Source organism: Dipodomys merriami, unplaced genomic scaffold (assembly GCF_024711535.1).
Source record: "Dipodomys merriami isolate MVZ:Mamm:240054 unplaced genomic scaffold, mDipMer1.0.p SCAF_249, whole genome shotgun sequence".
NCBI lineage: Eukaryota > Metazoa > Chordata > Mammalia > Rodentia > Heteromyidae > Dipodomys > Dipodomys merriami.
In genome coordinates this window covers 674,725-702,274 of record NW_027203926.1, presented here as the reverse complement: position 1 = coordinate 702,274, position 27,550 = coordinate 674,725, and the positions used below count along the sequence as shown (strand labels likewise).

At 37.6% G+C, this 27,550-nt stretch overlaps 1 protein-coding gene and 1 non-coding gene across 2 annotated transcripts; both read left to right on the top strand.

Moving 5' to 3' along the window:
* Positions 1-24,020, top strand: LOC138836106 (cytochrome P450 2C5-like). The gene is made up of 9 exons (XM_070034595.1): positions 1-208; positions 2,214-2,376; positions 2,541-2,690; positions 3,233-3,393; positions 4,724-4,900; positions 7,755-7,902; positions 14,547-14,734; positions 19,995-20,136; positions 23,499-24,020. Exons 1-9 carry the CDS (start codon positions 41-43, stop codon positions 23,678-23,680), a joined length of 1,479 nt encoding a protein of 492 aa, XP_069890696.1. The 5' UTR covers positions 1-40; the 3' UTR covers positions 23,681-24,020.
* Positions 16,597-16,699, top strand: LOC138836129 (U6 spliceosomal RNA). The gene has a single exon (XR_011374912.1). It is a non-coding gene; the product is annotated as a U6 spliceosomal RNA (small nuclear RNA).
* Positions 24,021-27,550: the final 3,530 nt, after the last annotated feature.

The following is a 27,550-nucleotide window of genomic DNA, read 5'->3' as shown; positions in this document are numbered from 1 at the left end:
CTGCAAGCTCACAGTACTCTCAGAAGAAGAGAAGGCCTCAATGGGTCCAGTAGTTGTCCTGGTGCTGGGTCTCTCCTGTCTTCTTCTCTTTTCCATATGGAGACAGAACTCTGGGAGAAAGAAGCTCCCTCCAGGTCCCACTCCTATCCCAATTATTGGAAATATACTGCAGGTTGATATTAAAGACATCACTAAATCTTTAACCAAAGTAAGTACTCTTCATGTTTGGCCAATGTTCTCTGACAGATATGAATGAAACCATATTTTAAATGTAGTGCTGAAGGTAGAATAGCATGATTTGTTATCATAAAACAAAATCCTTGTATAAAGTGTAACATGCTTGTGACTTTTCCAGTTTGTATTTTAATCATGGAATGAACTAATGTATTATGTGAGTGGGTTACTGTCTATTTTAGTCTCAGCCACAACATTGCAAAGGTTATGGATGGCTCTCCCAATATATTTAGATAGTCAAATTTATGATGTTTTTATTCCTGAAGCTCCATGGTAAGGAAAGTTCTGTGATTAAAAGTTCATTTGAAAAACTCATATAGTGGGCTGGGAAGGTGGCTCAGTGGTAGAGTGCTAGCCTTGTATGCCTGAGGCCCTGGGTTCGATTCCCCAGCACCACATAAGCAAAAAGAAAAAAGCCAGAAGTGGTGCTATGGCTCAAGTGGTAGAGCACTAGCCTTGAGCTGAAGAGCTGAGTTACAGCGCCCAGGCCCACAGTTCAGGCCCCACGACCGGACCAAAAAAAAAAGGAAAGAAAAACTCATATAGCATATTAGACATTGATTTTTTTTTTAATCATGAAAGCTAACTTCTCTGAGAAGCTGTGATTGATTGAAAGGAACTATCTGTGAGGATGAGAGAACATAAAGACACGAGACCATTTAGGGGATACTGATGGTATCAGAGTCCACCTGGATTTTTGCATAAAACTTTGTCTGGAGCAAAAAATGCTGCTGGGTGAGAAATTGTTTGGGAGGATGTTTCATGTACTAGGGCAGCCTCTGCGGGGCCCACCCTCTGCTTCTAATACCGATAGATCCCAAACTGCACTTGCCTATAGAAACACCTGTGATGACTTAAAACTGCAGTTTCTCTTGTTTGTCAAAGAAGTACTATTCTCATCAGTAAGAGCTTCAAAGGTTATCTGAAAGCAGTAATCTTGGAAGTGGCGCTGTAGCTCAAATGGTAGAGCACTCGCCTTGAGGTGAAGAGCTGAAGGACAGTGCCCAGGGCCAGAGTTCAAGCCCCCGACAGACAAAAAACAAAAAACAAAACAAAACAAAAAAATATCTTCCTCTGAAAGCAGTAATCTGACACTGGTTAGGAGTACAAATGAGAATTAAACATATACCAAGCATGGAATGTCCAATAAGCCTTATCATTGCGGCTCTAGAAATGAATTTAGAATCCACAGACCTTTGTTTTGTTCTTTGTGAATCATGACAAGCCTTCTGTGTGTTTTGATTTGAAGATGAATGATAATGGTGCTTCAACTGCCTTGTCCAATGCATGGCCAATTATAGGCCATTTCTACGTGACAGCTATAATAAACCTCCTTTATAACATATGATCTTTGCAATATCTTAAGTTATGTTGTAAGAACCAAACTAAAGCCAATGTATGACAGCTTCTAAAAGTTAACTTGTGTCAGTCCCTAATTCCTGTTCTAAGTTAATGTTGCGAAGGTTGCAAAAATGTGTTAAACAATAACATGTCTGTGCAAAATGTTTGGGAACTGTTATTTAAAGTTTGCAGAACACCCCAGAACAGGATGGTTTCGAAACCCAGTCAGTAGAAGATTAACCACGGGAGACGTCAGCCTCGATGGTTCAAGCAGACATCGGGTTCCTGACCAATTACAATCAAACTTGTCCTTAATCATATCATTGCTGTAATTTTGTCATTTTTGCCTTTATAAGCCCAGCTATACTGTTACTCGGGGCCCCCTCCCTTCCTCTGCTGTGTCGGGGGGTACCCGACGAGGCCTGAGCCTTGGCTTGTTAAATAAGCCTTACATTTTGCAGTTCGGTTTCCCTGGTCTCTCGGTGGTGGTTGGAGGGTCTCTGGGACTTCGGTATAACAGTGTTTGACAAAATAAAGAAGCATAAAAATATAAAGATGATATCAGTTTTGCTCAGGCTCACTATTAGGAACAAATAATGACTTCTTTCACGAGTATTTGTTTTCTTTTCATTTTCCAGTTCTCAAAAGTCTATGGCCCTGTGTTCACTCTGTATTTGGGCATGAAGCCCACTGTGGTGTTGTATGGCTATGAAGCAGTGAAGGAAGCTCTGATTGACCATGGGGAGGAGTTCTCTGGAAGAGGCAGGCTCCCATGGGCTGAAAAAGCTAACAGAGGCCTTGGTTAGTGTACATATCTATGTACACTTTTGTGTGGGTGGCAGAGGATGTGTCGATAAGGAGGATGGGAAAAGAGCCAAAGCTTGGCCATCCCTGTACCTGCCATCTGTCAGCTTCCTTTTCCTTGCTTGACTTCTCCATCCATGTTTCTGCTTCCCTCCATTTAGGAATTGTTTTCAGCAATGGACACAGATGGAGAGAGATGAGGCGCTTCTCACTCATGACCTTGCGGAATTTTGGGATGGGGAAGAGGAGCATTGAAGAGCGTGTTCAAGAGGAAGCCCGCTGCCTCGTGGAGGAGTTGAGGAAAACCAAGGGTGGGAGCTGCTTTATATCACTATTTTTATTTATTTTTTTTGTGCAGGGGGAGTCCAGTCCTGGGGCCTGAACTCTGGGCCTGGGCGCTGTCCCTCAGCTCTTCAGCTCAAGGCCAGTGCTCTACCACTTGAGCCACAGCGCCACTTTCGGCTTTTTTCTTTTTGCTTATGTGGTGCTGAGGAATCAAACCCAGGGCCTCAGGCATGCAAGGCAAGCACTCTACCACTGAGCCACTTTCCCAGCCCTGTATCACTATTTTAGAGAGGGATATTAAAGGCTCTAATAAGTCCCTTCTGTTTCAGAAATGGGTTGTTTTCCAATCAAAAATTAGGACTGTAGGGGTTTTTTTGCTTGTTTTATGCTATAATTGGGGTACTGGCTAACTCTGGCTCCAGGTAAAAGATATGCAGGTTTAATGCAAATGGGATATTTGGCTGGCTGTTAGAGGAATTTACAAGTAAAATAGTAATAAAATGGTAAAGATGACAAAGGTTAAGTACAGTATTTCATATGTATATTTCATTTGTTTCTAAATCTTCAGGCTCACCCTGTGACCCTACCTTCATCCTGGGCTGTGCCCCCTGCAATGTCATCTGCTCCATTGTTTTCCAGAATCGTTTTGATTATAAAGACCAGAACCTCCTGAACTTGATGGAGAAATTCAATGACAATGTCAAGATTTTGAGCTCACCATGGATGCAGGTGAAGCCAAGATCTTTTCTTCCTAAGAAAACACTTGTCTTTTTTTTTTTTCAACAGACCCAAATTAAATAAAGAGCCAACAGTAAGGTGAACACTTGGACCCAACAGTGCTACCTAAAGAATGGTAGAGTGCCATTCAGGTAGTTACTGACTATGGCCACACAGTCTAGCATTTCGTCTATTCTATTTTTGTAGTAGCTTCAATATTTCTGGTTTTATCTTAAGGTCCTTGATCAACTTGCAATTGATATTACTTCAGGGAAATAGATATGGGTCTAGTTCATTTTCTGCAGTTCCAAAATGAAGCATGTTGAAATTGTTTTTAGAAGCAGGGAAGGAAATGATGAGGGAGAATAGAAGAAGAGTCTAGATATATTATCTCATCTAGATGTATTGTATACCTGGGCCTTGTTGGCTCATAGATAAACGTTAGTTACTCAGGAGAGTGAGACCTGGAAGATCAAGGATTTGAGCCAGCCAGGGCAGAGAAGTATGACAGAATCCATCTCCCAAATAGTCAGCAAAAACCAGTCATGACCAAAAAAGCCAAGCAAGAGTCTGGGGCTCTGAATTCAAACCCTGGTCCTGGCACCAAAAGGAAAAATGCATTTTATTTATATATGGACATGTCAAAATGAGAACCTTTGACAGCTAACCTATAATAATAGAAATGGAAGAAAAACAATATAAAGTAATCAGCTCAGAAAGATGTTTAAATCTTTAGGATTTACTCAAGCTAATGAACTTAAGCAATTAATTTGATATTTCCCAATAAATCCCAAAGGGATTTTCCTATAAATTGCTTTGTTCAGGTCCTGATAGATGCCTGGTGGATCAGTGGATATCCAGGTGCTTACTGAAAGCTTACATTTCCCACAGGTTTGTTTTCCAATCAGACATCTCATATTCATGCTATTACTGAGCAGAAGTATTTTTCCTCAGAAAAGAAGCATATTTGCAACAATAGAAACTACTAGGAATCACTGAGTAACGTCAGAGTGTTTGCTGATTTTACTGTGAACCTAGATGATGAAGTAGAATGGGGAGAAATGACAAAATTGAACTATAAAATTCTTCAGAATGTTTTATAGAGTTTGGCATGGCTTAAACTCTGTAAAATTAATAACTCTATGATCACAGGGAGGCTAGATACTCTATCATGAGACTGAATTTTAGGGTATCCTTGAACCCCTCTGATTTATATGTTCCTTTTGAATTTCCCTTCAAGACAGAAGGCATGTGTCATTTTTATTTGCAGCCAAGTTTTCTATAATATGTATATAGTATGTATATGCAAATATATTTAATAAGTTATTACTTTTGCTTTTAGATCTACAACCTTTTCCCTGGTCTCACTGATTATCTACCAGGAAGTCATAAAACATTATTAAAAAATTTTGATGATATAAATAATTACATTTTGAAGAAAATAAATGACCATGAAGAATCACTGGATGTTAACAATCCAAGAGACTTGATTGATTGTTTCCTTATTAAAAAGAAACAGGTAAAAATGACAAAAATCACATTTATTTGAATCCTTGAGCATTCTGTGACATATCAATTAGTCTGTGTTACTGGAGATGTTTAAACAGAGCAGCAGTGCTTGAAAAGTAAGTTACCAGTTATATAAAGGAAGCTACACTAAGCATCCTGGGAAACTTAAAATTAATTTCTCAAATAATTAGGATACATTTACTCTTTTTACATAAAATAATATAATAAGGAGAAGCAGAATGCACATAGCAGGTGAATAGAAACAATTTTCCTGCTAAATATGTGTCATTATGTAAAGATGGGTTTCATTATTATATAATGTATAGAATACAATATGTGAATATTATGTAATTTCTCTAAGTCAGAATTGGTTTTGAAGAAATAATTCTGGAATTATCCTTAATTGGTCATAGTTAATCTTCCTTATAAAGGATTTTCAGTTGTGGTATTGAAAAAAAAATATATATCACAATATCATTTTATTATGCTTTTCACATTTTTATTAACAAATTTATTGTGCAAAGGCTTCTATTATGATATGTTAAAGATGCATATAATGTAATTTAATCAAATTCACCTCTTCTGTTTACTAATTCATCTTCTTTATATAGATTTTAGAGGTTTTCCTTATGTTTTATCACATAAACATATAATGAGTATGTTATATATGGAATATATATGTAAAGTACATATAGATAATGCATAGATAATATAGATATTATATACATATATAAAATACTGCAATCAACTAAGCAAAGTTTTAATCCTTATAATGTACCATCGGATGACTATAACACACTTACCACAGTTAGTGTGAAATTAGAATGAATTATTGTCTGACTATAATTTTAATCTTCCCCCCTCCAATTGCATCCTTCCCTGGTTGTTTTTGTCATATATTACATATTTAATACATTGGGTATCCACAGAATTCATCTATGATTATTGCCTCCTATATTTCCCTTAAAAAAAAAATATGTAGCGGTGCCGGTGGGTCACGCCTGTAATCCTAGCTACTCAGGAGGCTGAGATCTGAGGACCGAGGTTCAAAGCCAGCTCGAGCTGGAAAGTTCGTGAGACTCTTATCTCCAATAAACCACTAGAAAACCAGAATTGGTGCTGTGGCTCAAGTGCTATATTGCTCGCCTTGAGCTGAAGAGCACAAGGACAGCGCCCAAGCCCAGAGTTCAAGCCCCACAACAGACAAAAAAATGTATATAATCTAAAAATAGGTTGACTAAAAAAATAGTATAATTAACATTCATATTTTCTGTTTGGTTATATTTAACAAGGATATGTATTTCTTGACTTGGTGTGAATTTATTGTTGAATATGCTTTAGTTTCTACTTGAAAGTTGATTCCCCTTAGCACTTCTTGTATGGTAGATCTGTTCATGACAGACTCTCTTCTCTTTTATTTATCATAGTCATATTAACTTTTCCTTAATGATGATAGCATATGAGATAAAATTAGTGCTTTAGTCCATGACATGGAATCATTCGATTTTTGTTCATTTAGAATTCCATTAATTTTTCAACATTGATATAGCCTATAGTATAATAGTCTATGTGACCTGCAACTATTAAATCTCCAAATTTATTGTGACAGATGGAAGCTTTAATATTGGTGTTTGAACATATTATTCTAGAGTAAGTCGACCTCAAGATTTAAGATTACCTGTAGTTTGATGATCATAGAAAAGTACATAAAGTAGATATTACCAAAGTTTGTTTAACTTGACCAGCTTTCAAAGCATGTGATGTTGATATAGTCAAAGGAGATGACTCTTTTCCAAGAAAGTACAAATGTTGAGAGGATCCGTTCATTTTCATTGCTTTAATTACATATTATTAGACATACTGTAAGTTATCTGGAGATTACAAAAGCATGATGGACTTAATGTTGGCCCAGAGACCAGTTAGAAAATGATGTATTTTGACCATTTAATGATTTCCTCATTCAACATCTAAACCTGCAACCTTGTTGACAAGTTGGTTTTGGGCCATCTTCTCAGTCCTTGGCACTGCTTCATCCATCCTCTCTCCTTTGTTCCAATGATAAGTTAATGTGAACACTTTTTGTCTTCATGATTAGTGTCTCTTCAGCTCATGCATTCCTAGTCATTCCTACTCAGGTTCCCTAGACCACCTGACTTGGTGCTTCCCATCTGCTAACTCATCGTATTTTGATGAACCCATTCTCATTCCTTGTGACTCCTAAGTTTTGCTGCCTTTTAGCATTTTCACAAGCAATATTGAGCATATGCAAATGTGTGATACAAGAAGTTAAATTGCAATTAGGAGCCATGCTTGTAAAGCTACTATCAAGGGGCTGAGATCTAAGGATCAAAGTTTGAAGGCAGTCTGGACATAAAAGTCTTTGAGACTCTTATCTCCAAATTAAACAGAAAATAGTGGGAAGTGGAGCTGTGGTTCAAGTGGTATAGCACTAGCCTTGAGAAAAGAAGCTCAAGGACAATGCCCACACACTGTTCAATAACATCAACTACAAAAAAATTTTAATTGCAGATTTTTGCTTCAGGCTTACAACACCTATGTCCCTAACTTTCCTACTTGCAGTATTCAATTTTCTGATCTTTCAATATTTAGAGAAAATTCAGTTATTAGTAGCTTAAATGAATGATGAGTTTCATAACCTCAAATACAGTCACAGCACCAGATCAGTTAGAGTCAGGACAGCCCAGGAAGCCTGAAGCCTTACTTAGTCTAAACTAGTCACCATCCCACTGTCAATTGTGCATTGCCCTTATTCCTTTACTCTCCAACTTCATACCACTGTGAGTTATTGTGAATTCACTGTCATCAAATGTGCTGGAAAATAATATAATTGCATCAAATCTTAGGAGCAGGAAAATCACAAGGAATCATCGGAATTTACTAATGAAAATTTGACGATGGTTGCATCGGATTTATTTGGTGCTGGGACAGAAACGACCAGCACAACACTGAGATACTCCCTGCTGCTCCTGATGAAGCACTCTCACGTCACAGGTAGGAGCACAGGGGGAGACCTAGGTGAAACTTCGGAAAATATAGGAAAGATGCTGCTAGTGATATGCCTTGTCAGATATGTCTCACAGCTCATCATCCTGTGCCACCAGCTGAAATCAGAGACAAGTGATGAGAACAATGTAGTAGGAAAAGCAGCAAGACTGTCTTGTGTCTGGGTTTTTTGGCAGGTAATCATTCGAAAACTGCTCTAGCATAAATTGACATACAATAACATATTGATTTTACACCAAAAACTCCAGCGTTTACAGTGGATTCTTCTATATATTTTTCCTCATTCTGACTATTCTTATGCTGCCATAGGCCCAAGAGATCTCTTGTCACCAACACATAAGTACAAGTCCTAAAAATTAATGAGGATGTATGAGATAAATTCCATTCCTGAATATTTTCTCATTAGAAATGTACAGATGCCATACCAGAAGGTATTTTACAATTACAGAAGTCTAAGTCCATAAAACTTATGTTTGGTAAAGTTAGAATTTTACAAGGGCATCTGTAAATTTTATCTTTTTCAATGTTGTTTTGTATTTATAGAGTTTTAGGTGTAGAAACACTATGTAAAGTTTTAGGAGATATTATAAAATAATTTAAATGAGAATTAGACCTCTCACCACAAAAAAGAGAAGAGAATACTAACTGTATAAGATGTCTTCCAAACTTCTGATACTCAGAGTAGATGTAACTGTGATAAAATAACTGAGCCAGACACATGTTGCTTTCACCTAAATGTGATAACAGGAATAGTTCTGAGGGAAGAAAAACCAAGCTATGTCTCCAAAATTCCCATAAAGTTTTTCCCTTTTTATTTTGCCATTCCTGAGCTTGAACTCAGGGGCTGGGTACTGTCACTGAGCTTCTTTTGCTCAAGGCTGGCACTCTACACTTGAGCCACACCCTACTTCTGCCTTCTTCTGTGTATGTGGTACTGAGGAATAAAACCCAGGGCTTCATGCATGGTAGGCAAGCACTCTACCACTAGGCCACATCCCCAACCTCATAAAGTTTCCTATTTAGACGTAACAATATCAAAGAAAATAGAAAAGAATTTAGCAAACAGACTCTCCGTGTTCAAATTCTTATCACACCTCCACTCTTTAGGTGAAAAGAAAAACTCTCTGCACACCAGGAAGACTCTCTCTCTCTCCCTCCCTCCCTCTCTCTCCCTCTCTCTCCCTCTCTCTCTCTCTCTCTCTCTCTCTCTCTCTCTCTCTCTCTCTCTCTCTCTCTCTCTCTCTCTCTCTCTCTCTCTCTCTCTCTCTCTCTCTCTCTCTCTCTCTCTCTCTCTTCCCTGTACAAAGAACTCTGTACTCAGAAATTGTGGGTAAATACAGTGAAGTATAAAGTTGAGAGGCCTGGCCAAGCCCTCTTGTTTTTGATGCATAATTTTTTGTATATATCTTTTATTGTAAAGGCACAGTTACAGTTACAGTTACATGAAAAAGGTAATGAGTAAATTTCCTATGGAACATTGTTACCTCCTCTTTTGTTTTTCCCCTACCATTCCTTTCCTCCTCACCTCAACTTCCTCCCTCCCCAACCCACAATGTTGTAAAGTTGGTTTCAACATAGTGTCTTGTACATCTCATTGTTACAATGGGTCAACCTGTATCCTATTTCAGCATTTTGTTATTTCCCTTCCCCTCCCCAAATTAGAAAAATGTTTATACAAGATGCAGGGCACTGGAATCAAATACAGTGAAGACAGTGGTTATACTATAGGGGAAGAACATAACAAAGAAATAAAAATATCACATAGTATATTATAAATACGTTGAAAACAACAGCAAAAAAGGTAAAACTTCTTGTGTCTCTATCTTTGGGGTCATTTCACTTAGCATCACCTTGTATGTTCATATGTACATAGCTTTTGACCTTTTGTGCTAGTCATAGACATATACTAGTTTTATGTATATATATTTTATATATATATATATATATATTATATACCAAATGTTCTTGATCCATTCATCTACGGAGGTTCATCTAGGTTGGTTCCATGTCTTTGCTATGGTGAATAATGCTGCGATAAACATAGTTGTGCTGGTAGATTTAGTATAGACTTGTTTGTGATTGTTTGGGTAAATGTCCAAAACGGGGATTGCTTGGTCATAGTGGAGCTCTATGTGTAATCATTTGAGGAACCTCCATACTGCTTTCCAAAGTGGTTGAACAAGTTTATACTCACACCAACAATGCATAGGTTTCCTCTTTGACCACATCCCCTGCAGGTGATGCATAACTTACTATCTGTCTTTTTTCCTGAAATTTGTCCATAATGAAGAACTCTAAGAACCTCCATATTTTACCAATTTGATAGAAAATTCTCTCTAAGTGTCCAGCAGAATAAAGGGGTAAAAGCCTTCACTCAGCATAAAGTTGTAGCATTCCAGAATACCAGGGTTAGAAAGATCATCACAAGTTTCAGAAAGACACAACTAGGTCAGATATCAAGAGATGATGGGATTGCATCATAATTCTTAAGGGTGGGCTGGGAAGGTGGCTCCGTGGTAGAGCACTTGCCTTGCATGCATGAGGCCCTGAGTTTGATTCCTCAGCACCACATAAGCAGGAAAAAAGCCTGAAGTGGCACGTGGCTGAAGTGGTAGAGCACTAGTCTTGAGCTGAAGAGCTGAGGGGCGATGCCCTGGCCCACAGTTCAGGCCCCAATACAGGCCCCCCCCCAAAAAAAATTATTGAGAGTAAAAAGAAAAGATGGGAGAGTAGACTTCCATATCAGCCATAAACTTGATACCCCATTTTCTCTTTTTTCACACAATATGGTATAATATTGTGTAATGCATTTTGTTCAGTTATCTCAAACCAAGTTAAGGAAAAAGGAAATCATGAATTCCAGAAACCAGGACAGAAGGTTATGGTGTAATCTGAAACTCACTGAGGCTGCTCAGATAACACCCACATAAGAACAAACCAGAAACCAATGATGCAAGGAGGGAAGAAAGACACTGAGAATGAAGGAGACATGGACAAGAGTCTCAGAATTCTCAATTACTGATCATGTATTTCTAGGTGTTTTACACACGAATTGCTGCATGAACGGACTGATAAGAAAGAAATGGGAAGTACAATAAATGGAATGCATTTCTAATTTCCACCCAGGGAATAATATTGCTGAGCCAGAATGATTGAAACTGAATACTGGTTCAAAAACTGATGTTTTAAGACCACACTAAAGCTACCAGCATGACTATGTTTATTGCAGCATTATTTACTATAGCTAAGATATGGAACCAACCCAGATGCCCCTCAGTAGATGAATGGATCAAGAAAATGTGGTATATACACACAATGGAATTCTATGCCTCCATCAGAAAGAATCACATTGCCCCATTTGTTAGGAAATGGAAAGGCTTGGAAAAAATTATATGAAGTGAAGTAAGCCAGGCCCAAAGAAACATAGTTCCCATGGTTTCTTTTATTTGCAATACTAGTATATGTCTGAGTCAAGCAGAAAAGGTCAGATAAGGTGATGTTAGGGAAATGAACCCTAAGATATGTATTCAAATGTTTTTTTTTCTTTCATGTGATTGTTTCTAACACATTTATAAGATTATTTCTTTATTGCTATGTATGTCCCTCCCCCACAGTATAACTTCAGTTTTCACTGTATTTGATATCGGTATAATTTGTGGAGGGGAAGGAGAAAAACAAATCATTTAAATAGGGATACAGGTGGTCCCAGTGCAACAATGAGATGTACAAGTCGTTATGTCGAAAATGAACTTCACAACTTTGGTGGGGGGAGGGGTGGCGGGGTGGATTGGGGGATGGCCTCTTGAGGATGGGAAGAGATGGGAAATGGAAACAAAGGAGGAGGATACAATGCTTGATAAGAAATGTACTCATTATCTTGTCCATGTAATTGTAACCCCTCTGTACAGTGTTTTCAAATAAAAAAAACTGATGTTTTATCTAGTATATTGTTGTGAATGAAGTAAAGGGAAACATACATGTTTATCTTTATGTGCCTAGTTGTAGATGTGGGTAAATATATAAGACAGATATGTGAATGCACATTTTACCCTCCCATGCTAGGATATCAATCTCTAAAATGATTAAAAAATCAACTGGGCATCGGGCACCGGTGGCTCACACCTGGCTTCCTATTTACTCAAGAGGCTGAGAACTGAGGATTGATATTTGAAGTCAGGCCAGGTATTAAAGTCGATGAAATTCTTTTCTCCAATAAACTACTCAGAAAAAGCCAGAAGTGGTTGTGTTGGCTCAAGTAGTAGAGCACAAAGTACATATTATTGAGCACAAAGAAGCTCAAGGACTGCAGCCAGGCCCTGATTCAAGCTGCAGGTCCAGTAAAAGAAAAAAGAAAGCATCATTGTTTAGAAAATGAACATAATTTTCCAAAGCAGATTCTACGATGTCCAATATGGATATCATCAGGAAGTGGTTCAATAATGGGAGTAGTACTGTACATTGTACACATGCATACACAAAGATATACACTATTTGTGTTTTTTTGTTTTTGAGTTCGGTCGTGGGCCTGAACTCTGGGCTTAGGCCTTGTCCCTCAGCTTTTCAGCTCAAGGCTAGTGCTCTACCATTTGAGCCACAGCACCACTCCCAGCTTTTTTTTTCTGCTTATGGGGTGCTGAGGAATAGAAAACCCAGGGTCTCATGCATGCAAGGCAAGTGCTCCACTTTGAGCCACCTTCCCAGCCCATACACTGTTTATTTAATGCTTAAATATTAATTATTTGAAAATAAAAATAATGTTTATTTTTGTTTTTCTTTGAGGACTATCATTTCTTCTTCTGCATTTTATTAGTTTACATGTATTGTACAAAAGTATTTAATGCTGACACTTCCATAGATGCATACAAAGGTTTTCATTTTTATTATTAAATAGCTGTACAATTAAATAGCTGTTTCAATTCAGCAAGCCTTTCATGCATTACAATGTGTCTGGACCAAAGTCGATCCCTATAATATACATTCATTCATAGTTTCACTTAATTATGTCCTAGTTTGTGAAATATATTCTTCTCTTCATATCAGCTATAGAAAAAACTAAAGTCCTTTTTAAAAAGACATATTATTTACTTAGTATCCATAAACTAATAGAATTTGAAAGGCATTTTATGTTAAAATTATCTCTTTTATCAACAAAAATATTTCTGAATTTGAACAAAATGGGACTATTTTATTAACATCTTAAAAGTGATAATTAGAACAATTTATGTTGGCTAGGCCATGAATTACCATTCATATTTGTGGAGATTTGTGAAATCCGGAGATATAAGTGAAGATATTAGTGTCCTCAAAATATACTTTTATTGTCAATATTTTATTCCCTTTATTTTAAAAGTTTTAGTATTGCAGTTTTATAAGAATATCATTCCTATGATAATATACTTCTTACATATTAAATAAAGTTGTACTAAATAAATTTTACTTCAATATATAAACAATATTAAATGTACATTAATAGTCTTTTTTGTGTGTTTTTCTTAACAAGAAGCTAACCTCTATGCCTTGATTAACTCATTATAAGGCTACTAAGCAGGAGGATGATGTGTGTACATGCTGAAGTCTTAATACTCCATGGGATATGAATTTTTTTTACTTCAAATCTTGTTAAGATTCACTATCACAATTTATTTAGCACTGACTTACTATAATCAATGTGTCTCTTTCTTCCTGTTTCTGCATTTCTTTTTTTTTGTGTGTGTGAAAATACTGTACAGAGGGGTTACAATTACATGGGCAACATAGTGAGTACATATCTTATCAAGCATTGTAGCCTCCTCCTTTGTTTACCCATCCCATCCTTTCCCAGAATTCCCCCACCCCCTCAACCCAATCCTCCCCACACACCCCCCCACCAAAGTTGTAAAGTTCATTTTCAACATGACAACTTGTACTTCTCATTGTTGCAACGGGTCCACCTGTATCCTTATTTAAATGACTTGTTTTTCCCATTCCCCTCCACAAATTATACCGACATCAAATACAGTGAAAGCAGGAGTTATACTGTGGGGAAAAGACATACAAAGCAACAAAGAAATAATCTTATAAATGCTTTAGAAACAAATGCATGAAAGAAAAAAAAACCATTTAAATACATATCTTAGGGTTCATTTCCCTAACATCACCTTATCTGACCTTTTCTGCTTGACTCATATATATACTAGATATTGCAAATAAGGGAAACCATGGGACCTATGTTTCTTTGGGCTTGGCTTACTTCACTTAATATAATTTTTTCCAAGTCTTTCCATTTCCTCACAAATGGGGCAATGTCATTTTTTCTGATGGAGGCAAAGAATTCCATTGTGTGTATATACCACATTTTCTTGATTCATTCATCTACTGAGGGGCACCTTGTTTGGTTCCAAATCTTAGCTATGGTAAATAATGTTGCAATAAACATAATTGTGCTGGTAGCTTTAGTGTGGTCTTGTTTATAAGCATTTGGGTAAATGCCCAAAAGTGGGATTGCTGGGTTACAGGGGAGCTCTATGTGGAGTCTTTTGAGGAACCTCCATACTGCTTTCCAAAGTGGTTGAACAAGTTTACACTCCCACCAAAACTGAAGTAACCTTACTTCATTGAACCTTACTTCACCATTTCTTATTATGTCTCACCAGCTAAAGTGAAGGAAGAGATTGACCATGTGATTGGCAGGCACCGCAGCCCCTGCATGCAGGACAGGAGCCAAATGCCCTACACAGATGCTGTGCTGCATGAGATCCAGAGATACATTGATCTCCTACCAATGAACGTGCCCCATGCAGTGACCCGTGACATTAAGTTCAGAGACTACATCATTCCCAAGGTGAGCTTGTTTCTTTTCTGCTGAGCCTCCGTAGAAAGCCTGAGTTCTTGAGGTCACTGCAGGATTCCTCTCCTCCGTACCACCTGAGAGAGCTGCAAAAGTCTCACAGTTGGCTGCTCAGGAGAGGTTGTGGTATAGCAAGTTTGGGGTTGTATATACATGCAAAATAATCCCTGGTTTCCCACACTGTGAATCCCAACTTTGTTCTGCCCCTTAAATTCTTTTTGTTTTGGGGACTTCTCCTTGGTCTTGTTGTCTTTTTTTTCTTCTAGTTCCTCCTCCTCATCTTCCTGCTGTTGCTCCTCCTCCTCCTCTTCCTCCTGCTGTTCCTACTGCTGTTCCTCCTCCTCTTCTTCCTACTCCTTCTATTCCTCTTTCTTCTCCTTGTCCTCCTCCTTGATCTTTTGGCTATGCTTAGTTTTTGTATTACCAAATGAGTACATAAACTTATTACTTATCAATTTCCCAAGATGTTGTGCTGGGATATATATTATACCTCCAGTAAAGTTATAGATAACTTTGGGAGAAAATGTTACCTTGATTTCCTCAATTCATGAATGAGTCATGCTTCCAATTTACCTATGCCTTACTTTATTTTCCAAGTAATATTTTATTTTCAATAGAGTCGTTTACAAATATATTCATAGACTTTGTTTAAATGCATAGTGCTTTACCTATTACTACTTTAATTTTTCATTGCCTTGGTGCTTGTTGGCCTGGGCACTGTCCATGAGCTCATTTGCTCAAGCTAGTGCTCTACCAGTTTGCACCACAGTTCCACTTCCAGTTATCTGGTGGTTAACTGGAGATAAGAGACTCATGGACTTTGTTGCCTGGGCTGGCTTTGAACCATGATGCTTAGATCTCAACCTCCTGAGCAGCTAAGATTACAAACATGAGCCACCAGTGCCTGGCTTGATTGTTATTATTTTTATGATGCCTTTGCTATCATTTGTACCTGATATATAGAAACATAATTGCTTTAATCATTCTGATGACCTCATGAAATGTAGACTCATGAAATTTACTAGTCATTGCTAATGAATTCTCTGTAGATTTGTTCGGAAGTGTAGGGTGTGTTACCATAATATCTGGTTTAATAGATTCTACTTGCTTTTCCCATTCTTGTGCCTATAATTGTGCTTTGTTGAATTTTTGTACTGGTAGCCAGGATGGTATAAACAAAATAGATTTTAGTGGTCATCTTTGTTTCATTATGATTGGCAGAAAAGATTTCTAGCTTGGTATTTCACAGTCAATTCTGGTATCTTAAGTAGATTTGTTTTTTTTAAATAACATTAGGGAAGTTTGCCCTGTGTTCTTACATATGTATGAATTTTGAACATAAACATGGTAATATTTTGAATCAGATCTATTCTCTGTAATGATTCTTCTTCTTTGAAAAGTTTTAATTATACAGGTGATGTGCAGAGGGGTTACAGTTACATAATTCAGGTAGAGTAGGTTACTTCTTGGACACTGCCACCCCTTCCTTGGCTCTCTCCCAGTTTTTCCTTCCCATCGCCATCCACAAGTTGTACAGTTCATTTTGAACATAGTGTCTGGTGATTGCCACTGCTGCATTTGTTCACCCTTTGTCCCTCCATTTCTGTGCCTCCCTTTACACTCCCAAAGACAGATAAATGAACAAACAAAACAAAGAGGAAGAAAACAAAAAACAGCAAAAGAAGGAAAAAACCCTCATTTGCATTTCCTGGAGTTCATTCCAATAAATATTTCTTTGTATGATCAGATGCACCTAGGCATTGAACCTTTGTGTTCTCTCCAAAGTATCCTCCTGTGGTCTCACAGTGTGAATGCCTAGGTTTCTTCTTTTTATGTGTTTAAAATTTTAGTGTGGTGCTGTCTTAGGCAGCACATATAATAATAAGAAACAATACAGAGAAGATTAGCACGCCCCTGCTTAAGGGTGACTCTCAAATTTGTGAATCATTCCGTATTTTTATCAAAATGGAAACCAGGCAATGGAAACACTGGAGGAGGGACATTAGGGGCACAGGAATGGAGGAAGGACTGATAAGCAAATGCAGTCATTGTATTCTGGATGGGTAGTTGTTGACCTTCTATTGCTTTATGCCCTTCTTGCTTTTAAGGTTTGTGCTGTTGAGAAATCTGGTATTATGCTGATGGGCCTGACACCATAGATGACTCATTGCTTTTCTTTGGCAGCTGTCAGTACTGTTTACTGTTTCTGAATATTTAATGTATAACTATAATATGTCTTGGAGTGAGTCTTTTTGGATATGATCTCTATTGGCTGTTCTAAAAACCTCGTGTACCTGGATTGTTAAAGATTTAGGAAATAGTCTCACATCGTTTTATTGACTATGTTTTGTATTGTTTTAGCATGGGCCTTTTCTTCAGCCTCTATGTCTATGTTCCATAGGTTTGACCTTTCAAGTTCCTGAGGTGGGCTTGTATAATCTTTTCATACTTTTCACCTAGTTCTTCATCTGACTAATCTATCTACTTTTTCGTTGATCCCTGATATTCTGTTTCAATTTGATTCACTCTTTTCTATGGAGTTGTTTTTATTCAATTATTCTATTGAGTTCTTTTCATTTTCAAAATTTTAGTTTAACTATTTTTAAAATTTCTGTATCTTTATTGAAATCCTCATTTATATATTGCATTGTTTGTCTTACTTCATGTTGCTGTTTATTTGTATCCATTTCAAATTCACTCATTTTTATACTTGTTCTTTTTATTGTATTGAAATCATTTTGTTGTAATAATTTTTTTCTTTTATTTTTAATTTTTATTGTGAAAATATTGTAGAGAGGTGTTACAATTACATGGGCAAGATAATGAGTACATTTCTTATCAAGCATTGTAGCCTCCTCCTTTGTTTCCCCTTCCCATCCCGTCCCATCCTCCCTCCGCCCCCCCATCTAATTTTTCCCCCCACTAAAGTTGTAAATTTCATTTTTCTATATAAAGACTAGTACATCTCCTTGTTGAAAGGGATCCACCTGTATCCCTATTTAAACGATTTGTTTTTTCCCTTCCCCTCCACAAATTATGCCTACATCAAATACAGTGAAAGAAAGGGTTATACCATGTAGGTGGGGGGGTAACATACAAAGCAACAAAGAAATAATCTTATAAATATGTTAAAAACAATTGCCTGAAAGAAAAAAAACATTTGAATACATATCTTAGAGTTCATTTCCCTAACATCAACTTATCGGGGCTTTTCTGCTTGACTCAGACATATACTAGTTATGGCAAATAAGGGAAACCATGGGACCTAAGTTTTTTTGGGTCTGGCTTACTTCACTTAATATAATTTTTTCCAAGTATTTCCATTTCCTAACAAATGTGGCAATGTCATTCTTTCTGATGGAGACATTTTCGTGATCCATTCACCTACTGAGGGGCATCTGTGTTGGTTCCATATCTTAGCTATGGTAAATAATGCTGCAATAAACATAGTGATACTGGTAGCTTTAGTGTGGTCTTGTTTGTGATCATTTAGGTAAATGCCCAAAAGTGGGATTGCTGGGTCATAGGAGAGTTCTATGTGGAGTCTTTTGAGGAACCTCCATACTACTTTCCAAAGTGGTTGAACAAGTTTACACTCCCACCAACATACAGTAAGGTTCCCTTCTGTCCACATCCCCTCCAGCATCTGTTGTTATTAGAGTTCATGGGTGAGGTGGTATCTCAATGTTGTTTGGATTTGCATTTCTTTTATGGCTAGAGAGGTTGAACATTTCTTCATGTGTCTATTGGCCATCTTTCTTTCCTCTTCACAGAAGTTTCCTTTAAGTCTTTAGCCCACTTATTTATTGGTCAGTTTTTTCTTGGAAGATTTGTTGTTGGGGGATTTAAGTTTTTGGGTTCCAGGTATATTTTACATATGAGACCCTTATCCATTGTAAGGCTAGTGAACATCTTCTCCCAATCCTGTGCTTTCTATTAATCTTGCTAGCTATGTCCTTTCGCATAGAGAAGCTCTGCAATTTCATGCAATCCCATTTGTCCAACCTTTCTTTTATTTGTTGTGTTTCTGGGTCTTTATTAAGAAAATTTTGGCCTGTGCCAAGGAGTCCTAGGGTGTCTCCTCTTCCATCCAGTAATGTTTTCAGGGTGTCTGCTTTGACTCCGAGGTCTTTGATCCAATTGGAGTTGATTCTGCTGCAGAGTGATATATAAGGATCTAGCTTTAGTTTTCTGCAAGTAGTTAACCAATTTTGCCAGCACCATTTACTGAAGGGGCTGTCTTTCTTCCATTCTACTTTTTTAGCTCCCGTATTGAAAATTAGATGGCTATAGGTCTGTAGGTTCATTTCTGGGTTTTCAATTCTATTCCATTGGTCCTGAGTTCTGTTCTTGTGCCAGTACCAAGCTGTTTTGATTACTATGGCTTTGTAGTAGAGTTTGAAATTTGGTATTGATATTCCTCCAGCACTGTTCTTTCTGTTGAGGATTGTTTTAGCTATTCGGGGTCTTTTATTTTTCCATATGAATTTTTGGATTGCCTCTTCTATTTCCTTGAGGAATGAGGATGGAATATTGATAGGTATCGCATTGAATTTGTAGATAGCCTTGGGAAGTATTGCCATTTTCACGATGTTGATCTTTCCAATCCAGGAACATAGGAGTTTTTGCCACTTGAAATAATTTTTCTTGCAATCATACATTTGAGTTCTTTGTGCTTTAATCTTTTTCAATATCCTTTGTGTCTATTGCTATAGAATTGTTAAACTTTGGAGATACTTGCCTTTTTCCACACATTCTGTGTTGATATATTTTGGTTCTGAGGCTAGTACATTGGTTGGAAGTCTTCATTACCTATAGACCAGAAGATTGAACTAAGTGATTCTCATTGTATCTGTAACCGTTTTAACTGTTTGTGTTCTGTGTTTTTTTGGTGAGGGTCATGGGAGGGGGAGTCATAAGGCTTGAACTCTGAGCCTGAGCACTGTCCCTGACCTTTTTTGTTCAAGTGGTTTACCACTCTGAGCCACAGTTGCAAATTGGAGATAACAGCATCATGGGCTTTCCTACCTGAACTGTTTTTGAACTGTAGTCCTAAGATCTCAGCCTCCTAAGTATCTAGGATTATAGGTGTGAGCCTCTATTTACATATATATACATATATGTATAGTTTATATATATGCATAGGTTTATACAGATCTAGGTATATATATGTATCAATCTATGTAGATCTATAGTTCTATCTATCTATCTATCTACCTAATTAGCTTATGTTATCTGTGTGTATTGTTCCCAGGGCACATCCATACTGACATCACTGACATCTGTGCTGTATGACCCCAAGGAATTCCCCAATCCAGACAAGTTTGACCCTGGCCACTTTCTGGATGAAAGTGGTAACTTAAAGAAAAGTAACTACTTTATGCCTTTCTCAGCAGGTAATACAATTTCATTTCCATACCTCAGCATAACTTTGGGGGGGATGTCTGTTGGAACTTACATAAAGCCTCCTTGGGGCTGGCGTATTTCCTGGAAGCTCCGGATTAGGAGCAGCACTCTCAATGCCCTAGCACTTTTCTGTTCATGATGCATCTCCACTGTTTGATCATATTAGCGAGACCTCAGTTTCTCTGTGCATTTCTTCCAAGATCAACAAGGTAAAGCAAGCAATTCTGGCTTTCTTTCTTTACATATATCGTAATGATCTCTTCCTAAACAGTAAAACTCATTTAGACTGCCCTCACTCACAATGAAAAAGATGATCTCATCAGAGGCCCTTCCCACATCTTTTTGTGGCATTTGTCACTCCCCAGGCTTCTATATAGAATGAATCTCTCCCATAAGTCACAGAAGTACACCAAAGGGCAGTGAGGGAAGATCATCACAGATGACAAGACATGAGGAATTGTGGGTGGAGTATTAACTCATTTGTCATGTTCTTGAACTTGATTATTAAACAGAAAATAGCATAAGCAACATTTAAGGACATTTAAGGTACTTCAACAGGGACAGATAGTAGATAGAAGACAGAGCAGAACATTAGAAAGAAAGTCAAGAACCACGAGAACAGAACACTTTTTTCAAAACTGTCAGAAACTGTCAAATATTGGTAGATTTCCCACAATGATCACAGAGCACTCAGCTCTTCTTTCAGTCTAAGACATGTGTCTGGATATTGTATCCCCACACCTGCAGTATGTGTGCTATGTGTCTGACCAGGGAGCAGCCTTCCTTCACTGACACTATGACTTTTTGTCTTTTTTGTTTGTTTCTTTATTTGTCTGGTTTTGGGGTTATTTTTATTGTCAGTTGTGGGGCTTGAAATCAGGGTTTGGGCCCTGTTCCTGACCTTTGTTGCTCAATGCTAGCATTCTCCCACTTTGAGCCACAGCAATACTTCTGCTTTTTGGTGGATAATTGCATGTAAGAGTCTCAGGGACTTTCTTTCCCTAGGTTCACTTCTAATCATGATCCTGTGATCTCAGCTTCCCGAATAGTTGAATTGTAGACATGAGCCACTGGCACCCAACTAATGACCTGACCTTTGATATCTGCTTTACATCTGTCATATATATACCATGGGGAAAGGCAGTGATCTCTCTTCAAAAATTCACTTCTTTTTTACACAAAGGGAAACATTTTAAATAATGAGAAAATTATGGTTTCAAATGATTTGAGTGTCAGTGAAAATCTGAATATGATATTTGGGAAGCTGAATGAGGGGAGGATTTTATGGCTTGAAGGGACACAAAGAGCACAAGAAAGGACATGAAATGTGGTCTGTGTCTTGATGTCTGTAGGAAATGTATCATAGCCAAAAGGAATTTCATGATGTAGTACTTAAACTTTGTAATTTAATGTAGGCTGATAAAATGGACAGTTGGGCTGTCAATATTAAAATGCAAAAAGTGTTCATCATTTTTCTGGGGACAGTGCACATGAGCAATATGAATGGGTTTTCTTAGAAAAATATAGATGTCTCTAGAACATACAAAGTGTATCATTGAAACCTGAGACTCAAACTTTTTATAAATAAATAATGAAATTTTGATTAAAATCATAATAAATCCTAATCTATTCTTATTTTAATTTCTCAGCAACATTTCATGAAGGAATTATTAGCATCCCCATTTAATATTAGGAGAAAATAAGGCTCAGATATTTTACTAATGTACCCCACATGGGTGGTTAATGACAGTGTCAAGATTTGACTTCTGTGTTGACTTGGAAAGCAGTATTTCCTACCACTAATTTTACATGTGATGAATTCCACTTAGAGTCATGGATAGGTCTATGTCCTGCACTCCTACATATTTACTATTCTATAGATACAAAGGTTAAGAGGAAATCCCAAAACACATGATCACATTCCTTTCTGATTAGTAGGGATAATACTAAAAGAGAAGGATGGGAGTAGGTCTTAAGGTTGAGGACAGAATGTATTAAATCCTTATCTCAACCACAGGAAAAAGTACAATTGGAAGCCAAAAGATCTTCTGGAATTATGAGCCTTTCCTTTAGCAGGGAACATATTAGAGTAATGACATAATAATTTGGCAACCCACAACCTGGCATAGAGAAAGAGAAAAGAGGGAAGAGAAGACAAAAGTGGTTATCACCTCGAGATTCTTCTGCATTAATCTCCTATGTTAGACTTACAAGTTTGTGTGTGCTTGTGCTACCATTCTCAGATTTTAAAAACAAACAAACAAATGTATTAGTGAAGATTACATATTCCCAGGTGTCTGTACAGATCTCTTGCTCTCTGTGCATTCGGTAATTCACTGAAGGCACATTGACACATTGGTTTTTTTTGCTGGTATCTTTCGTATGGCCTTGTCAATTTTATTTTCCAAGAACAGTTTTTAGATTTATAGAGAAATCGAGAAGGAAGTCCCTAGAGTTCTTACATGCTTACTCCTCTTTTCCCCTAACTGTGCCATATATTAGTATGGTACATTCACTATAATAAGGAAATCAATAATGGCACATTACTATTAACTAAAGTTCAAAGTTTCCCTTCATCCCTCCCTTCCTTCCTTCCTGCCTTCCTTCCTTTCTTCCTTTCCTTCTTTCCCTTCCTTCCTTCCTTCCTTCCTTCCTTCCCTTCTGTCTTTTTGTTACTTCCCTTCCTTTTCTTTCTTTCTTTCTTTCTTTTTTTCTTTCTTTCTTTCTTTCTTTCTTTCATTCTTTTGTTCTTTCTTTTCTTTCTTTCTCTCTCTTTCTTTTCTTTCTTTCTCTCTTTCTTTCTTTTCTTTCTTTCGTCTTTCTCTTTCTATCACCCTCCCTCCTTCCCTCCCTCCCTCCCTCCTTCCTTGATTCCTTCCTTCCTTCCTTCCTTCCTTCCTTCTTTCCTTCCTTCCTTCCTTGCTTCCTTCCTTCCTTTCTACCTTTCTTGGTTGTTGGGCTTGAATTCAGGGCCTGGGCACTGTGCTTGAGCCTATTTGTATTCAAAGCGAGCACTCTACCACTTGAGTCACAGTACTCCTTCCAGTTTGGAGTAGGTAATTAGAGATAAGAGTCTCATGGGCGCTTTCCTGACTGGGCTAGCTTCCAAACGTGATCCTCAGATCTCAGCCTCCTGAGTGGCTAGGATTAAAGGCTTGAGGGACTAGTGCTCAGTCAAAGTTTCTTTTTAAAAAAAAAAGATTTGCATTACTGGAGTTTGAACTCAAGGCGTTCAGTACATTGACACATTCTTTTATCAGTTACAAACACACTCTCACACTTATATACATTAAGTCATTTCTTGCTTTGACTTATTTTTTGTTTTTGGGGGGTTTTCTTACAAAATTTTCAGGGAAACGGATTTGTGTTGGAGAAGGCCTGGCCCGCATGGAGCTGTTTTTATTCCTAACCACCATTTTACAGAACTTCAACCTGAAACCTCTCGTGGATGCACGGGACCTCGATACCACTCCTGTTCTGAATGGGTTTGCCTCTTTGCCACCAGCATACAAGCTCTGCTTTATTCCAGTGTAAAGAAGAGCTCTGCTGTCTGGCTCCAGCTGTGTAGCAATCTGCAGTTCCCTCCTCTGAGCCACCACTCACCTCCTTCTCCTGCCACATCTCCCCTCTCCCTCCAGATCCAGGAAGATCCCTTCTTTATTTTGGAGGGATTGCTGTGTAATTGCACTATGACATCTAAAATCTCTTATGCTTTGTAATAGTTTTATTCACCACTCCACGTGCCAATACTTCTCTAATGCTCTTGACTAATATGCTAGTATGACAAAAGCAAATAACAATTACCGTGTGACAGGTCAGACTGCTTTCTTTGTATATCATCCATAATAAATATTATTTTTCATGCCTTTGGTCATTCTTGGACTGTCCTCCTTTGTTCAAAATTCAGTGAAGCAATGAAACAAACTAGAGTCCCATGTTGACAACATTATAGCAAGCACTGGGAATGGGAAGGGGGAGACTGTAGGAAAACCCTTTAGCTACATCACTTGTCATATCTGGAGATGTGGATTTAACGTACAAAAGCAATGTGCAGAATATCTCCTCCTGGAGGAAAATAGTTGAGACAGACTTGGACAGAATAAACATTAAAGGCTAGTGTTCACATCTTTATTTTGGTGTTAGTGTGAACAAAAAATAAAATCAAAGTATTCTAGTCAATTGATCTTTGCAACTGAAAGCCAGATATTATAATCATTTGCTCTATTATTTGTATTTATGCACATCAATTGTACATTATAAGATGTTTCATAGCTGCATACAATTTAGTTTGAGCATACCAGTTTTTCCTTCACTTTTGGCAGTACTAAGTTTTAAATTCAGGGCTTTGTTCTTCCTACACAAGAACTCTACCGATTGGACCATTTCCTGCATCTATTTTTTCTACTTTGTACACATTGTTTTACACTCAACATCAATGTAATGTCAATTATAATAAGGGCACTGAAATCACTCCTCCCATTTCATTCTTCAAACTTTCACAATTGTGCATTAACACACAATTTTCCCTTCCTTCTACCTTGCCATGTATCACATGAAAAGTACCGTCATTCATTATCTGTGGTGGACTCTTTCCTAAAAGGAAGCCCCTTGATGCAGGATTTTATTTTAAATTTTATTTTATTGTAAAGTTTCTTACAGAGAGGTTACTGTTACATTAGGAAGGTAATGAGACAAGAACAATGTTCTTGTCGACCATTGTTAACCCATTCTTTGATATTTTCCTACTATTCCTTCTCTCTCCCACCTCCCCCAATCCTCCCTTCCACAGAAGTTGTAAAGTTCATTTCCAACAGTGTCTTGTGTCATTGTTGCTGTGGGTTACCCTGTGTCCTCGTTTCAGCATCTTATCATTTCCCATTCCCTCCCAAAATTATATAAAAGTATATACAAGATGCAGGGAACCAAAATCAAATACACTGACAACAGGGGATATATCATAGTGGGAAGAACATACCAAAGAAACAAAAAAATTACAGGTGAACCCATTGCAACAATGAGATGTACAAGTCATTATGTCGAAAAACGAACTTTACAACTTTGGTGGGGGGAGGAGGATCGGGTGTGGGAAGGTGGGGGCAGTATGGGAAGGAAGGGGAAGGGGAAACAAAGAAGAGGCAATAATGCTTGAGAAGAAATGTACACCTTATCTTGCCCATGTAATTGTAACTCATCTGTATGGTATTTTCACAATTAAAAAAATATATATATATTTAAAAAACACAAAAAGAGAAATGTACTCATTACCTTGCTAATGTAATTGTTAAAAAAAAAGCCAAAAAAACAAAAACACCACCAACAAAGAAAAACTTCTTGTGCCCATGTCTTGGGGTTCATTTTGCTTAGCATCATCTTATATGGTCATATGTACATAGCAATTATTAATCTCATATATTTGGGCCTAGATGCATACACAATCTGTACATGTATCAGTGGATCGTTATGCCTGTTTATATATACAAGATGTATTTATACAGGACATAAGCATGCATTATATATGGTTTTCATAAAATTGGCTCAATATAAGGTACTGCTAGTTCATGCCTGTAGTCCTAGTTACTCCGGAGGCTGATATCCGAGGATTGGGGTTCCAAGCCAGCCCAGGCAGGAAAGTCCATGAGAATCTTACCTTCAATTCATCACGAAAATGCCAGAAGTGGTGTTGTGGCTCAACTGATAAAGCAGTATCCTTGAGCAAAAAGCTCAAGGACAGTGCCCAGGTCCCACATTGATCCCCAAGACCTGCTACTCAGCCCCTAATAAAGCATTTTGTACAACTTGCTGTTTTCCTGTTGAAAAATATGCCAGTGCATCTTTCAAGATATGGAAAAATTGGATATGAGTGTTTGATATTTGAAATAAATAATGTATAATATATAAAACTTATATTTATGGAGCCCCATGTTTTAATTTTTGGTGGAGTTGGAGTTTGCACTCAGGATTCCATCCTTGGCTGGCATACTGCCTTTGGTGTTGTTCTACCACTTGAGACATCCCTGTAGCCTGATTTACTAGTAATTTTGGAGATGGAGTATCATGTACATTTCTGCAGGGGCTCGCTTCAAACTGCAATCCTCCAGATCTCAGCCTTCTGAGTAGTTAGTAATAATGGCAGGTGCCACTGGACCCAAGCTCCATGTTAGGTTTTTAATAATTGTATACACTATACAGTATTTAAATCAGGTAACTATACACATTTCTTGGAACATGCAGTATGTCATATATCATTTATCTATTGTAAAACCCTTCAAAACCCTTCTTTGCATCATGACATGAAGAGAAGGTGGGAATAGTCATAGGGAATAAGGTAGATAATCTACAAAATAGCCACCAAATGTAGTTTATCCAAAATAGAAGATTTTCTTCTGTCAATCTTAAAATAAATTGTAATGGTTTGGAGTTCAGAGCTCTGTGAATTACAAACTCTATTTAATGAATGAACTCAAAAATTACAGTTTAGTTTTGTCCTGGAAAAAGAGTTCATTCTTCATAAAGTATTTGCAAGTTCTCAAGATAAAAAACACAAAGGGGTCCTAACCCTCATTTTAATCAATGGATACTGCCATTATGAAACTCTTATTTGTTTTGAAATCAGTGATTAACATGAATATTGAAAAACAGTACAAATAGAGAACTTTTAATTTGTTTTAACTGAAGGTTTTAACTATGGAGTGGCTTATGAGACTTGGTGTGTATGGGTTATATCTTTAGCCTTGCAGTGGCATATCCTTGTCCAAAAAATGAACCTGAAACCTGAGTTATAATGAGGAAATGATTTTTCTTTAGCTAAACATAGATTGAAAGTAGCATTGAAGTTTCTGTAAGTATCATTTGTGTGTGTGTGTGTGTATGTGTGTGTCTGTGTGTGTGAGTGAGTGTGCTGATGGGCAGGGCCTGGGTAGTAACACTGAGCTTTTTTGTTCAAGGCTAGCACTCTACCACCTGAGCCACAGCTTCACTTGTGGCTTTTTTGGTGGAAGATAAGCTTCCAAACTACCAAGGTTAACTAAGGGTCCAAACCATGCCCAGGGCCACCTGCACTTCCCCCCTTCTCTTCCCATAAGAAAGCCCAAAGTATAAAGTTGGAACCATGACACACTAAAGAAGGATCCCCCTACAAATGAGTACCAATTCTTATCAAAACAGAATGAGACAAGAGCAAGACAGAAACAGAAAAACTGAAGCCTGCTCCTTAGACATGATGCAGAGATGTGCCACCCCAGCAATACGCCAGACTTCATAGAGTATAAGAGCCAGATGAGCAGGCCCTGAATTTAAACTTTAGTATTGTGAAAATGAAGGGGAAAAAAAGACATGGTCAAAGTATATTGTACACATGTAGGAAGCACCTCAAATTGTACAATTGATGTATGCCAATAAATATAC

Coding starts and splice junctions, on each gene's coding strand:
- LOC138836106 (XM_070034595.1), top strand. CDS start 41: ATGGGTCCAGTAGTTGTCCTGGTGCTGGGTCTCTCCTGTCTTCTTCTC. Junction 2,377..2,540: donor AAAAGCTAACAGAGGCCTTG/GTTAGTGTACAT, acceptor CCCTCCATTTAG/GAATTGTTTTCAGCAATGGA. Junction 20,137..23,498: donor CTTTATGCCTTTCTCAGCAG/GTAATACAATTT, acceptor CAAAATTTTCAG/GGAAACGGATTTGTGTTGGA.